The 14349-nt window shown below is 48.3% G+C and overlaps 1 protein-coding gene across 2 annotated transcripts in view; it reads left to right on the top strand.

Moving 5' to 3' along the window:
* The window catches only part of LOC123772178 (solute carrier family 25 member 35), a 133666-nt gene that overhangs the window by 74438 nt on the left and 44879 nt on the right, over window positions 1-14349 (top strand). For both annotated transcript variants that reach the window (XM_045765230.2, XM_069311296.1), the window contains exon 4: window positions 11058-11124. In XM_045765230.2, the coding sequence (XP_045621186.1) occupies window positions 11058-11124 (67 nt within the window). The remainder of the gene's footprint in view (window positions 1-11057; window positions 11125-14349) is intronic.

Here is a 14349-nt window from a genome sequence, read left to right as displayed (position 1 = left end):
ATGAATTTTCCTGGCGGTCCTTCCGTTTCTTTTTGCGTGTTCGTCGTGTTAGCTCCTTGTCTGTTCGGGTGGTCTTGTCCTTCCTCTCGTGGTTGTTTCAGGACCGTCATCTTATGCCTAACACTGTCGCTTCGTATCGTGCGGCGCTGGCGGAGCCGCTTCAGCTTGCTTTCGGTATCGATGTTACGTCTGCGCCGTTTCGCAAGCTGTCTCGTGCATTGTTTCACCTCCGGCCTGCTCATGCGTCGCCTGAGCCGTCCTGGTCTTTGGACAGAGTGCTCGCTTTCCTTTCATCTCCTCGTTTCGTTGTGGCCCCTTCGGTCCAGGATTGTTTTTCCAAGGCACTTTTCTTGTTGGCTTTGGCCTCTGGGGGTCGGGTAGGGGAGCTTCATGCTCTCCTCCGGCGCAGGGGTTTCTGCTCTTTTGGTCGTGGTGATAGTTTTGTTCGTTTGCAGCCGTCTCCTTCTTTTCTGGCGAAGAATGAGACTGCTGCGTTCCGGAGGGGTCCATGGGTGGTTGATGCTTGGTTGGTCAGGCCGGGGGTGCATCATGTTTTGTGTCCGGTTGCGGCGCTTCGCCGTTATTTGCGCGCCACAGCTTCTGTGTCCGGGGACGCGCTGTGGGTTGATCCGGTTTCCCTTCTTCCCTGTTCGCGGGTTCGGGTCTCTCAGGTCGTCCGCAGGGTTATTAGGTCTAGCCAGCCTGCGGTCTATCCCCGTGCCCATGACGTTCGTAAGTTTGCGGCTCTTGCTGCCGTCTTTGGGAATATGTCTTGGTCTGATATTCGGGCGCGGGGATTTTGGCGGTCGAACAGGGTCCTGGCTGCTCGTTACCTTGTGAATGTCCCTGGCCCTCGTCGGGCCTGTGTTGCTTTGGGTCGGCGGTTGCAGCCAGTTGTCTCGGCTTCGAGTTGAGGGGTGAGCGACGACCGCCTCCCGGGTAAGTCCCTCTTTTTCTGTCTGTGGGTAGTTAGCTCCGGGGAGCCGACGGGGCTCCCCCCAGAAAACCAGCGTTGAATGTAATGAAACGCCATTTTCTGGGTGAGTCCCGGAGGCTCCCCGGCATCCCTCCCTCCCTCCGGTCGGCGGTTTTTCGCGTTTTTGACATCCAGCCTCAAGAACTGAGGTGTGGGTAGCCGGCGCGGGGGGTCTGGGGCTCCCCCTTCCCCCTCCCGGGGAGGGGGGAGCTGCGCAGACAGCGGCGCGGCAGTGTGTGACGTCACACTAATTTGCTTGTTTTCGGTTGGGGAGTTCTATCCACTAGTTCGGTATTAGGTAGCAATTTTAACCAGAATAGGGGTTTGTTTTGGGGCGCTTACCTTTCTGGGTGCCTGTTCCGGTCGATGGCAGACATAGAATGCTTCCAACTACACGGGGGCTTCTATAGGCCATTGCTCCCCTTGCCTCTCTGAGGGGGCCCGGTTCTGGCCGTGGTCCCCGGTAGGCCTAAGAACTCCATACACATGACTGATGCCAAAGTCTGACATTAGCATATCAGCCTGGGATAGCTCCGGGGAGCCTCCGGGACTCACCCAGAAAATGGCGTTTCATTACATTCAACGCTGGTTTTTTCCAATATTTTGACTATTACGCTTGTCAATGATACCAGTCTATAATTAAAGGGGTCTTCCCTGCTTCCACTTTTGTAGATTGGAACTATGTTAGCCTTTTTCCACACATCAGCTACAACTCTTGTAAACAGGGATGCCTGAAAAATCAGTTGAAGAGGAATGCTGAGCTCAGGTGCACATTCTCTCAGAACCCATGGTGAAACTCCATCTGGACCAACTGCTTTGTTCTTATGCTCCTTGAGCATTTTTTCCACTTCGTCTCTAGACACCTCTATGTGCTCTATGTTGTTCTCTGGAATTCTTATTGTATCTGGTTCCCTGAAGATTTCATTTTGTACAAACACATTTTGAAACTTTTCGTTTAATGTTTCACACATTTCCTTTTCATTTTCCGTGAATCTATTTCCCATTTTCAACCTCTGAATATTATCCTTTACCTGCAATTTGTTGTTTATGAATTTTATAGAATAGACCTGGTTCTGTTTTACATTTGTCTGCAATCCCTTTTTCAAAATTTCTTTCTGCCTCTCTCCTCACTGCCGTGTAGTTGTTTCTCACATCTTTGTATTGGAGCCTGTCAGCCGAGTGGACAGCACGCTGGACTTGTGATCCTGTGGTCCTGGGTTCGATCCCAGGTGCCGGCGAGAAACAATGGGCAGAGTTTCTTTCACCCTATGCCCCTGTTACCTAGCAATAAAATAGGTACCTGGGTGTTAGTCAGCTGTCACGGGCTGCTTCCTGGGGGTGGAGGCCTGGTCAAAGACCGGGCCGCGGGGACACTAAAGCCCCGAAATCAACTCAAGATAACCTCAAGATATATCGCTGGTATGTTTGGGGGTTCGGCCTCTTCCTGTATTGATTCCATTTTTGTGTCTTTTGGTCTCTGGCCCTCTCGTACTTTCTGTTGAACCAATCCTGTTTCCTAGTTCTGCTTCTCTGTTTTGGTTATAAATTTTTTTGTGCCTTTATCATATATTTCACAAAACCTGACATACATCTCATTCACTTCCTTGCCTAGCAACAAGTCTGTCCAATTATACCCACTAAAAAATTTTCTAAGGTTGCCATAATGTCCTCTCCTAAAGTCAGGTTTTTCATTTGCTTCGATCATCATATTTTCTTCCAGATTATAACGCATTGCATACTTTATTCCCAAAAAGACATGGTCACTTTTACCCAAGGGAGGAAGGTACTGAATGTCAAATATTTCTTCCTCCTTCCTGGTAAATATCAAATCTAGCATGGAGGGAATGTCCCCTTCCCTCATCCTCGTAGCTTGTTTAACATGTTGATACAAGAATGTTTCCAGGAAGAGGTCTACAAATTTACAGGTCCAGAAATCTTCTGTTTTAGCTTCACATGCTTCCCAGTCTATGGATTTCAAGTTGAAGTCGCCGACTATCAGCAGTCGTGAACTATCGTTATTCACTCTCGCTATGATCTCTCTCATTAGTGTTATAAGACCTTCTCGTTTACTATCTAGCTCCTCCTTTGACCATGTGCTGCTTAGCGGTGGACTATATGCATTTATGATCATTAGTTTATCATCTTCATGGCAAATCTCTAGTGCTATTATGTCAACTTCTTGTGGATTGGTAGTCACTATTTCGTTCACCTTTAGGTGTTCTTTCACCAGCACAGCAACGCCACCGCCTTTCCTGATTTTTCTGTCCCATCTCCAAATTGATTAGCCCCTTGGGAATATGACTTCATTTAAAATAGCATCTTCAAGTTTTGTCTCCGTGAGTGCAACAATGTCTGGTGTCTACAGCTGTATTATATCACTTAACTCCCGTATCTTTGATCTTACTCCATCTATGTTGGTGTATGCAATCTTGAGGAACTTGTTCCCCCTCTTCTTATTTTTTGCTCCCCCTTTCTCTAATGATTTTGTTGGTTTGCCTTTATGTACCACTTTACTGGCCTGCCTACCCCTATCACTTTGTAGAAAAAAGAATTGATTTCTTCTTCAATCCTGCTCTCATTTAAACGTTTTGCCTCGGCGAGGTTCAGTTTCAGCTTCTCTCTATCTTCTTTTGAAAGATCTCGTCTTAACGACCACACTTTCCCATCCTCACCACTTTGTAATTTTTTAGCATTCCTTAGTACTTCTTCCATCTGTTTGGCACCATTTAGGGTGATCCTCAAAGGTCGATCTTTCCCTTTTACATATCTGCCTGTTCTCCTGTAGTTGCACACATTTTCTATGGTTGTAAGACCTTCCACGAGGCCAACAATTTTATCTACTACTTTTGCTTCTTCTACAGCTCTTTCTGACCTAGATGTTATCTCCTTTTCTTTGCAGCCAAAAATGATCAGGGACTTACTCCGATCAACTGTGTTTTGCACCAACTTCGGGTTAGATGCCAATTCTTTCCTCACTTCTTTCCACACATCTGGAGGGAAATAACTTTGTAACGCACCACCAACATGGGTTTAGGGATGGTAAATCGTGCCTCACAGGTTTAATAGAATTCTATGACCAGGCAACAAAAATTAGGCAGGAAAGAGAAGGGTGGGCCGAATGCATTTTCCTGGACTGCCAGAAAGCCTTTGACACAGTACCCCATAAAAGGCTGTTAAAAAAGTTGGAGCAACAGGCAAGAGTAAAAGGGGAAGGTGCTCCAGTGGATAAGGGAGTACTTAAGCAACAAGAAACAGTGAGTAACGGTGAGGGGGGGAGACATCAGAGTGGCGAGATGTCACCAGCGGAGTCCCACAGGGCTCAGTACTTGGACCCATCCTGTTTCTAATACAGTATATGTAAACGATCTTCCGGAGGGTATAGACTCGTTCCTCTCAATGTTTGCTGATGATGCAAAAATTATGAGAAGAATCAAGACGGATGAAGATAGACAGAGACTACAGGATGACCTGGACAAACTGGAGGAATGGTCTAGAAAATGGCTGCTAAAGTTCAAATCAGGAAAGTGTAAGGTAATGAAATAGGCGAAGGGAGCAGGAGGCTGAACACAAGGTATCATCTGGGAGGTGAAATCCTGCAAGGGTCAAATAGAGAGAAAGATCTGGGGGTTGATATCACACCGAACCTGTCCCCAGAGGGCCACTTCAAAAGAATATCATCAGCGGCATATGCTAGACTGGCTAACATAAGAACTGTTTTTAGAAACTTGTGTAAGGAATCGTTCAGGACCCTGTATACCACTTATGTAAGACCAATCCTGGAGTATGCAGCTCCAGCCTGGAGTCCATACCTAGTTAAACACAAGACAAAGTTAGAGAAGATTCAGCAGTATGCCACCAGGCTCGTCCCGGAACTGAGAGGAATGAGCTACGAGGAAAGGCTAAAGGAGCTGAACCTCACATCCCTGGAAAACAGAAGAGTAAGGGGAGACATGATAACCACCTACAAAATTCTCAGGGAAATTGACAGGGTGGACAAAGACAAACTCTTCAGCACAGGTGGGACACGAACAAGGGGACACAGGTGGAAACTTAGTACCCAGATGAGCCACAGAGACGTTAGAAAGAATTTTTTCAGTGTCAGAGTAGTTAATAAATAGAATGCACTAGGAAGTGATGTGGTGGAGGCTGACTCCATACACAGTTTCAAATGTAGATATAATAGAGCCTAGTAGGCTCAGGCATCTGTACACCAGTTGATTGACAGTTGAGAGGCGGGACCAAAGAGCCAAAGCTCAACCCCCGCAAGCACAATTAGATGGGTGAGTACCTATTGCCCAAATGACTGTGATGTAGGTTAGTCAAATCGGCCCCCCCACACGATTTAAGGGTTCACGAATTTCAGGAAATTCCTGAAGTGGGGCTTGTACCTTAAGGGTACCTTTTCTCCTCTGACAATGAGATCATGACTTGACATACTGGATTACCTCAGAAAGCAACCCTGGGAAATAAAAGAGAGACTTTACTTTTAAGTGAGTTTTAAAGATACCCGGATGCCCTGCAATTTTGGATGCATGTGCCAGCTTTAACACTGATGACCTTAACGCGTCTGGAATAACTAGCTGGAATACTGCCCTATCTTTCTGACTATTCACATCGTAAAGAACGCCTTCTTTCATCTCAAAATCATGAATCCGTAATTTACGGTTCTTTGAAGGGTATTTTCCCCCCTTCCAAATACTCAATAATCTCTTTCCACCTAGGCTCGCTCATCTAGTATTCTCTCATTTTTTCGGATGGAATATTTTCAATATTCTGATTTACATTAATAGACGCAATATTTTTGCTCTGCATATCCGGCACAACATGTGCTGGACTAGGCTTATACAATATCTGGAATGAGTGAGCTGAAAGTTCGTGAGACCAGCGTGACATTCTTGGACATTTTGTGCGCTTTTTAAATATATGAGTTAACGCTCGATGGTCAGTATAAATTACAAAATGGCGCTGAAATAGTTATGGCTCGAAATTCCTAACTGACTCTACTACTGCCAGTGCCTCCCAATCTGTGGCCAAATACCGAACTTCAGATCCCTTGACCTTTCTACTGAAATAGGCCACCAGATGGGGGAAATTATCCGCATTTCGCTGAATTAAACTCCCGCCAATAGCTACACCGCTGGCGTCGGTGTGCCCCTCCCACTCTTTATCGAAATCGGGTATGGCCAGTACCGGGGTCGTAATTAGATGCCTCTTCATTTTACGATAGGCTTCGTCATGTTTAGGTTTCCAAACGCACTTAGCATTTTTCTTCGTCTGATCAGTCAGGGGTGCAGAAATGCCAGCGAAACCTTCAATGTGACAACGAAAATTATCTGGCCGCCCCCAGAAACCTGCGTATGTCGTTTGCTGTATTTGGAGTAGGCATGTCTGCAATTGCGCTGCAAGGGCCTAAGTCAGATCAATATCTGATATATTCCCTTGTTTGCAAGCTAATTCCCACACTTAACATAACTAATACCTCCCTTTCCACGAAATTGGGCATTAATTAAGGGTTAATTAATTGGTCCAACCCCGATTAATTGATCTATCAGGTTTTGGTTTTGATTGGTTGGTGGTGGCAGGCAGAAAGATCCTTTGAGTTTGCTAGAGAGCCTAGTAAAGGAGTCTCGTGAGTTGTAGTTCCTACGGCAGTCAAACGCCTGAGGTCATGAGGCGTGGACTTAGCTAAGAGTTAGCTCTGGGGTCTTGAACTTAATTTTAATTACGGGCAGGGTAAAGGACAAGAGAGAGCCTAAACCCCGTCCCGTGTTACAATGGTAGTAAGCCGCCAGGGGGGAGGGTGGGGGAAGGCCAGGGAAGGGTTGGAAGGTAGGGCCTGGGAGGGGTTGAGGTTGGGGTTGTAAGCAGGGGGTTGTAGGGTGTGAGGTTTGGGGTTGTGGGGGTTGGGAGAGACCAGGTTGTGGGGGTTGAGAGGGAAATGTAGTGTTCCATAGTCCCAGTAACTCATTGACCAGGGCTTGGGTGGGGATAGACTGTGACTGGGGTTGGTAGGTAGGGGTGGGTAGAGGTTGCGGTAGGTAGGTGGGGTTTGGGTGGAGGGTGGGGTGGGCAACTGGATACGGGTTGGGTAGGTATTCCGATTTTTTTGGAATATTCCGAGGATATTCCGAGAATTTTTTTCATCTTATAAAAGTGTTCATTTATGTTCCCTGATAATGTTGGGAAGGGGGGAGGAGAAGGAGAGAATCGTAGTCATTATGAGGTTCAGGAATCATCCTGGCTTGTAGACTGCCCTTTCTTCTCGTTGGAAGCGTGGCATTTGTTCTGCCAGTCCCCTGTGTGCTTGAGTGGTGCAAAGCTCATACGGTGATTCAGGTTTTCCTGGGGGGCGACTTTGAGCACCTCATTGTGGGCTTGTTCGCCCCTGACCTTTCTCGGGATGTCATCATTGTGCAGCTTCAAGTGTAGGTTCCCTCCCACTCGGCTGCGCTAGTTGCTGGGGATTTGCGCGCCCAGGGCCTGTTGGCTTCGGTCTTGCGAGTTCTTTTCTCTTCTCAAGTTGTCCTCAGACGGGCTTGAGGAGGATATAGAGGTACTTTTGGCCAATCATGGGTCAGTTACGTTAGTCTCGGCTGTGCGTGTGTCGTTTGCTCTTTTGAAGCCGTTTGCACTGATCCTGCGGGATGCGGTATCACTGTTTTTTGCTTCCCATCTCACATGTCAGCAGGCAATGCTTGCTTCCTCTGTGGAATCTGCTTGGGCCCTGGCTCTTAGGTTGCTTTGCTTTTTTGTCCCTTGCTGTTTGCAAGCTCTGCGGTGGTGCAGTATCTGCAGGCAGCTTCTTCCAGTTGTCATCCCATGTCAGACTTGTTGGTTCTCCAGGGGGGATGCCCTGTGGGGGGTCTTTTCGGAAGGATCGTGCCAGGGCTCCGGGTTCTTCCCATTGTGGTAGGCCAGTGGTGCTAGTTTCGGAGATGGCGCGGCCTTCGAAACCGTCTTCGTCTGGTTGGCACAGAGGTCGGGTTCTCATAAGGGGTGTCGGCCCTTTCGTGGTTCGTCCCATTGACAGGGTGATGGGGGGGGGGGAGTCTCGCTCTGTTTGCTCACGCCTGGTCCCGTGATTTGTGGGCCTTTCAGTTCGTTTCAGTTGGCTCTGTTTGGATGTATGGACTCCTGGAGGTGAACCTCTTCGCGTCGGCGTGGTCGAGGCATCTCCCAGTATATATGGAGCCCTTCCCCGACTGCTAGGCTGTCAGGGTCGATGCCTTCAAGCAGGACTGGTCGAGGTGGGGTTACTTGTATCTCTTCCTCCCCAGTTCCGCTGTTGCTCCTGGTCCTAGCTCGTTTGGAGACTTTCCAGGGGAGAGTAGTCCTTTTGGCTCCTTGGTGGCCAACCCAGCTTTGGTTTCGGGTGCTGCTTGCTCGGTGTCTGAACCCGCGGGGTCTTCCCTCGGCTCCGCTTCTTTCAGCAGATCAGGCCAGTCCGTTACATGGCTGGTTAGCTCTTCTCGTTAAGTCTTCGCGTCTGGTCTTTCTGATGGGGGTCTATCACCACTTATATGGTGAGAAAATGGCTTCGTTGATGGTGTCCCACCTGCATGCTTCGTCTCAGCGGCAGTATGAAGTTTCCTGGCGGTCCTTCCATTATTTCTTATCTCTTCATAGGTTTCCTTCTATCTCTGACAGGGTTGTCTTTTCCTTCCTTTTGTGGTTGTTCCAATACCGTCATCTCATGCCGAATACTGTCACCTCGTATTGTACGGTGTTGGCGGAGCCACTGCAGCTTGCATTCAGCATTGATGTTACTTCTGTGCCATGCCGCAAGCTGTCTCGTGCGTTGTTTCACCTCTGGCCTGCTCCTGCGCCGCTTTAACCATCCTGGTCATTTGACCAGATGTTCTACTTTTTCTTTTCTCCTCGGTTTATGGTGGCCCCCTTTGGTTCAGGACTTTTTCTATGGCTCTTTTCTTGTTGGCATTGGCCTCTGGGGGTCGGGTTAGGGAGCTTCATGCTCTCCTCCTGCACAGAGATTTCTGCTCTTTTGGTCCTGGTGATAGGTTTGTTCGGTTGCAACCGTCTCCTTCTTTTCTGGCGAAGAATGAGACTGCTGCTTTCTGGAAGGGTCCTTGTGTTGTTGATGCTTGGTTAGTCAGGCCGGGGGTGCATCATGTGTTGTGTCTGGTTGTGACTCTTTGCCGTTACCTGTGCGCCATGGCCTCAGTGGCTGGGGATGCACTTTGGGTTGACCCAGTTTCCCTTCTTCCCTGTTACAAGGTTTGGGTCTCCCAGGTCGTCCGCAGGGTAATTCGGTCCAGCCAGCCTGCGGTCTATCCTCGTGCCCACGATGTTTGTAAGTTTGCTGCGTTGGCTGCCATCTTCAGTAACATGTCTTGGGCTGACATTCGGGCACAGGGTTTTAAAGGTCGAACAGGGTCCCGGCCGCTTCCTACCGAGTCAGTGTTCCTGGGCCTAGTCAGGCCTGTGTCGCTTTTGGTCAGCGGTTGCAGTCAGTTGTCTCAACTTTGCGTTGAGGAACGAGGGCTGACTGCCTCCCTCTTGTTTTTGTCTTTGGGTAAGTAGCTCCGGGAAGCCGACGGAGCTCCCCCCAGAAAACCAGCGTTGAATGTAATGAAATGCCATTTTCTGGGTGAGACCCAGAAGCTCCCCTGCAACCCTCCCTCTTTCCAGTTGGCGTTTTTTTCACGTGTTTTGACATCCAGCCTCAGAATTATGGGTTTGGATAGCCGGCACAGGGGTTTGGGGCTCCCCTCTTACCCCTCTCGAGGAAAGGGGGGTTGCTCAGACAGCGGCACGGTGACGTGGTCACGTCATTCTAGTTTGCTCGTTTGCCCGTTTTCATTTGCGGAGTTCTGTCAACTAGTTTGGCTTTCAATAGCAATATTTTAACTAGAATATGTGTTTGTTTTGGGGCGCTTACCTTTCTGGGTGCTTGACCCCGGTTGATGGCAGACATAGAATGCTTCTAACCACACTACGGTTTCTATAGGCCACTGCTCCTTGTATCTATCTGAGGGAGGCCAGGTTCTGGCTCATGCATTGACTGATGCCAGAGACTCATATATTTATATCAGCCCGGTTAGCTCTGGGGAGCCTCCGGGTCTCACCCAGAAAATGGCGTTTCATTACATTCAACACTGTTGTTTTTTTTTTTGTAATTTATAGCTAAAAGTGCTACATTATATCAAATGGTGAAAAAATATGATTTGTTGGATAGTACTTTATATAGCAATTTTGATTGAATGGAAAATGCTTTTGTGAATCCATTTCAAATCCTAGAGAAATCCATTTCTCGAAAAATGCTCAGAATTTTTTTTATGTTCTTTTGAGGTAGTCATTATATAAGGGTCTGATTTTGGATATGATTGTATATTGTCTTGAAATAGGCTGCATAAATTTAAATAGTAATGATCATTCGATGTTTATGCTTAAGAAATACAGTACTGCAATTTAAATAGTTTTGAATTCTTCTTTGAAATCAGAATTGACTAAGAATTCAGTCAACCCTCACTATCCTTGAGAGATGCATCCTGGTAAAACTGTTGCAGTTAATGCTAATTCAAAGAGAACACAATTAAGGTTGTTTTGAGAAATATGTATGGGTTTCAGAGACATAAAAAAAAAATCCATCCCCCTAAATAAAAGACCCATCTGAATGTTATTACCAACTACTGCCAAATCCTTGCAACAAATGTACTTGTATAAATGGAATTTATAAATTCACCAATGATGCAGTGATGCAGTATATACTGCAAAACATTTTAGAGGAGTCTGGTGCAAAATTATAATCCTAGTGATGTGTAAGACACAAAAACCTAAATGAAATTGTAGATTGGGAATGCAGCCCACAAGTTCAGGCAAGTTTTGCATTAAATGCCCACTGAGTGGATAGGGAAATTCATGAGAGCTGAACTCACAGATGGTGTGGGCCAACTGTTTCTTTAAGTAACATTAATAAATCATATAAAGTAGAACATTATTATTTAACAATTCTTTTTGGTACAGTACATAGTGCTGTTCAGAGTACATTCTCATTTTGTTTTGTTTGCTGTTTATATTTAAATATCTTTATATTATGGCAGGATTTAATTTTTTTCTTCAGGTAAAAACTCATTTACAATCTCAAGCAGCAGAGTCTATTGCTGTTGGTCACCAGCATCATCATCAAGGTGAGTGATACAAGATTCATGTTATCTTATTCAACCCATCTTTGTACAGTATTTGGTTACTGAAAAAATTATTGGTTTCTAAGGAAGCCCCTTGTGACTCCCTGAAGCTATCTCTCTGACTAGTGACCTAGTAGCTGGGATCCATCAGCAGGAGACTTTTGTTTGGCCTACCAGGGACCAGAGCCAAAACCTGGTCCTTAGAAAGGTGCCGACAGCAGGTAGCACTGCACTACCCCATATCTAGAAAGGTAGTGAACCAATACTGGGTTCACTGGGTTCAATAACACTGCTGGGTTAAAAAGAAACAAAACCGTTAAACTGCCAAACGAACGTCCCTTACAACTTAAACAATCAAATATCTTGAAACTAACGCAAGCTCGTTAGCACTAAACCCCCAATATAACTCTACAACTGATGACACCTAGTAGTATGGCACTTAGTCTATGTGATAGCTTCAGGGAGCCTCTGGAGCTCACCCAGAAATTGGTATTTCATTACATTCAACACTCGGTTTTCTGGAGGGGGGGGAGCCCCTTCGGCTCCCCGGAGCTATCCATGGCTGATATGGATACCCTAACTATTTTGCATCGGTCGATGTGGGTGGAGTTCTAGCCTACCGGGGACCACGAGCCAGAACCTGGCCCCCTTCACAGAGGCACGGGAAGCAATGGCCCATAGAAATGCACATGTGATTTGGAGCATTCTGTATCTGCCATCGACCAGGACAGGCACCCAGAAAGATAAGCACCACAAAACAAACCCCTATTCTGGTTAACAACAAAAATCCTCAAACGAGTGGACTTCTGTCCACTCCCCAAAAGAAAAACGAGCAAACAAGCATGACGTCACACGAGCCACGCTGCATGTCTGTGCAGCTCCCTCCTCCCTGGCAGGGGGAACGGGGAGCCCCAGACCCTCGCGCCGGCAAACCCCGCCTCAGTTCCTCAGCTGATGAGATCGTGCATAGTCATGTGGCTCCAGCTCTGGTCTTCTCTCAGTGCTGTTCCTTGTTTTTCAGTGCTGCTCTTACAGTGGTCATGTGAGCTGGGAGTATTATTCTCAGGTACTCGGGCTGCATGTGCATAGGGTCACCTTCCCAGAGTGCTCTGTAAGTACCGCCCTTGGGGCTTGGGGTTCTCTTCCACAAGTCACCTTGGGTCTACCTCTGTTGACCTTTCATTGCTTGGCGTTGGGCCGCCCCGAGTGTTTGGGGGGTTTTCCTCCTTTGTTTGCCTTGGGGTAAGTGGTAGTTATTGCACTGGTGGAGCACAGCGTACTGCGTAGCTAGTTTTCACCTATAACAGCGACTGTCTCTGTTCCCTCTGGGTATGTTGTCCACTTGCGTGGTTTTTCTTTTCTTTTTGCCTGGTGAGGGGGTGGAGTCTGCCTTGTGCCCTCCCACCCTCCTTATATTAAGGTCGTTTTTTGTGGTGGCACCCCCTGCTTCGCCCTCGTGAGTGGACACGTCCTGTGGGTTAAGCTTTTAGCATTTCGCTTGGTAGTTTGGGGTGCCAGTTAGCAGTGCCCTGCCTGGGATAACCTTTAGCAGACCCAGTCTAGGGGCCCTGGAAAACCCCGCGGGGCTCTCGGGTCCGATGGAGGAGACCCTTGCGTCCCCTCTCGCTTTGTGCGAGTTTGAGGGTTGCTCTGTCTCCTTGTCTCAGGGTGACACTCATTGTTTTTGCCTCCGTCATGCTGCCTGTTGGGTCGGTGACACATTCGACCCTGAGTCCTGCGAGCTGTGTTGCTTGTTCGTGACTCAATTCACCCAATCTGATGATGATTTGCTTCGGGTGCAAGCAGCTTGCACGTTGCAGGGTAGGTTTAATTTGTTGCAACGCGCTCAGGTTTTCACTTCCCCAGATGCCCCGAGGCTGCCCCGCTTTGTCTATAGGGACTCGGACTTGGGGATATTGGTCACTTCGGCCTCGGTTCCATCCGCACCCCCTTCGTTCTTTCCCTTTGGTGGTTCATTTGGTCCTCCCCATCTCCCCTGCTTCCGGCCCCTAAGTGTCTGAGGGCTTCGGGGTCGGGGCAGAGTTTAGAGGTTTCTGAGACTCAGGCATTTTCGGGGATTCCCCCGTCCGGGGTGGCTGCGGAGGTATTCGAGTCTGACCAGTGGGCCCCTTCCCTTCCGGCTCTTTCGGCTGCCTCGGCTTTTTCTTGTGAGGCTGGGGCTTTCGAAGACGACACGGCCCCGGGGTCCTGATGTGGAGGTTCCCGAGGTTGAGGAGCTGTCTTGGGGACCTTGGGCTCCATTGGAGTTCCGCACGGTTCCGTGTCCTTGTGGATTCTTCGGTTCCATCTTAACCAAGGTTTTCGGCTTCCCGCCTGAGGTGCGGTTGGCTATCGCGGCTTACCTCCTGCTTGACCCGGAGTACGCCTCTATAATGGATCTTTCTTCGTTCAGGTTTGGATCGTCGGGCCCTTACTGGGTGGTTCCAGTATGAGGTTCCAGGGTTATCTTGGCTTGCAGACTGCCCCTTGTTTTTGTTGGATGCTTGGGACTAGTTCTGTCGGACCCGCACATTTGAGTAATCCAAGTGTGGTCCAGGTTTACCTGGGGGACGATTTTGAGCATCTTAATGAGTGTCTCTTCGCTCCTGCCCTTTTGCGGGATGTTGGTGCGGTACAGCTCCATGTGCAGGTTCCTTCCCTGTCGGCTGCCCTTGTGCCTGAGGACTTGCGTGCTTGTGGCTTTTTGGCTTCGGTCCTGCGTTTCTTTTCCCTCCTGGAGCTGTCTTCGGATTGGCTTGCGAAGGATGTGGAGACGCTGGCTGAGAGAGAAGGGAGAGAAGGGAGCCGGTGGCCGAGTGGACAAAACACTGGACGCATGATCCTGTGGTCCCGGGTTTGATCCCGGGCGCCGGTGAGAAACGATGGGCAGTTTCTTTCACCCTGATGCTCCTGTTACCTAGCAGTAAATAGCTACCTGGGAGTTAGTCAGCTGTCATGGGCTTTTTCCTGGGGGTGGAGGCCTGGTCAAGGACCAGGCTATGGGGACACTAAAGCCCTGAAATCATCTCAAGATAACACTTGGGTCTGGCGCCTTGGTCTCGGCTGCTCGGGCATCATCTGCCATGTTGAAGCTGTTTGCACCAATCCTGCGGGAGGCATTGCTGCGGTTTTTCGTTGCGCGTTTTGCGTGTCGTCAGGCGGCCCTTGCTTCCTCTTTCGAATCTGCTTGTGCCCTGGTTCTTAGGTTGTCTTCTCGGTTTTGTTCTC

This window comes from Procambarus clarkii, chromosome 69 (assembly GCF_040958095.1).
Source record: "Procambarus clarkii isolate CNS0578487 chromosome 69, FALCON_Pclarkii_2.0, whole genome shotgun sequence".
In the NCBI taxonomy this organism is placed as follows: Eukaryota; Metazoa; Arthropoda; class Malacostraca; order Decapoda; family Cambaridae; genus Procambarus; species Procambarus clarkii.
The sequence above is the reverse complement of the archived record's forward strand: the minus strand, read 5'-3'. Positions and strand labels throughout refer to the sequence as shown.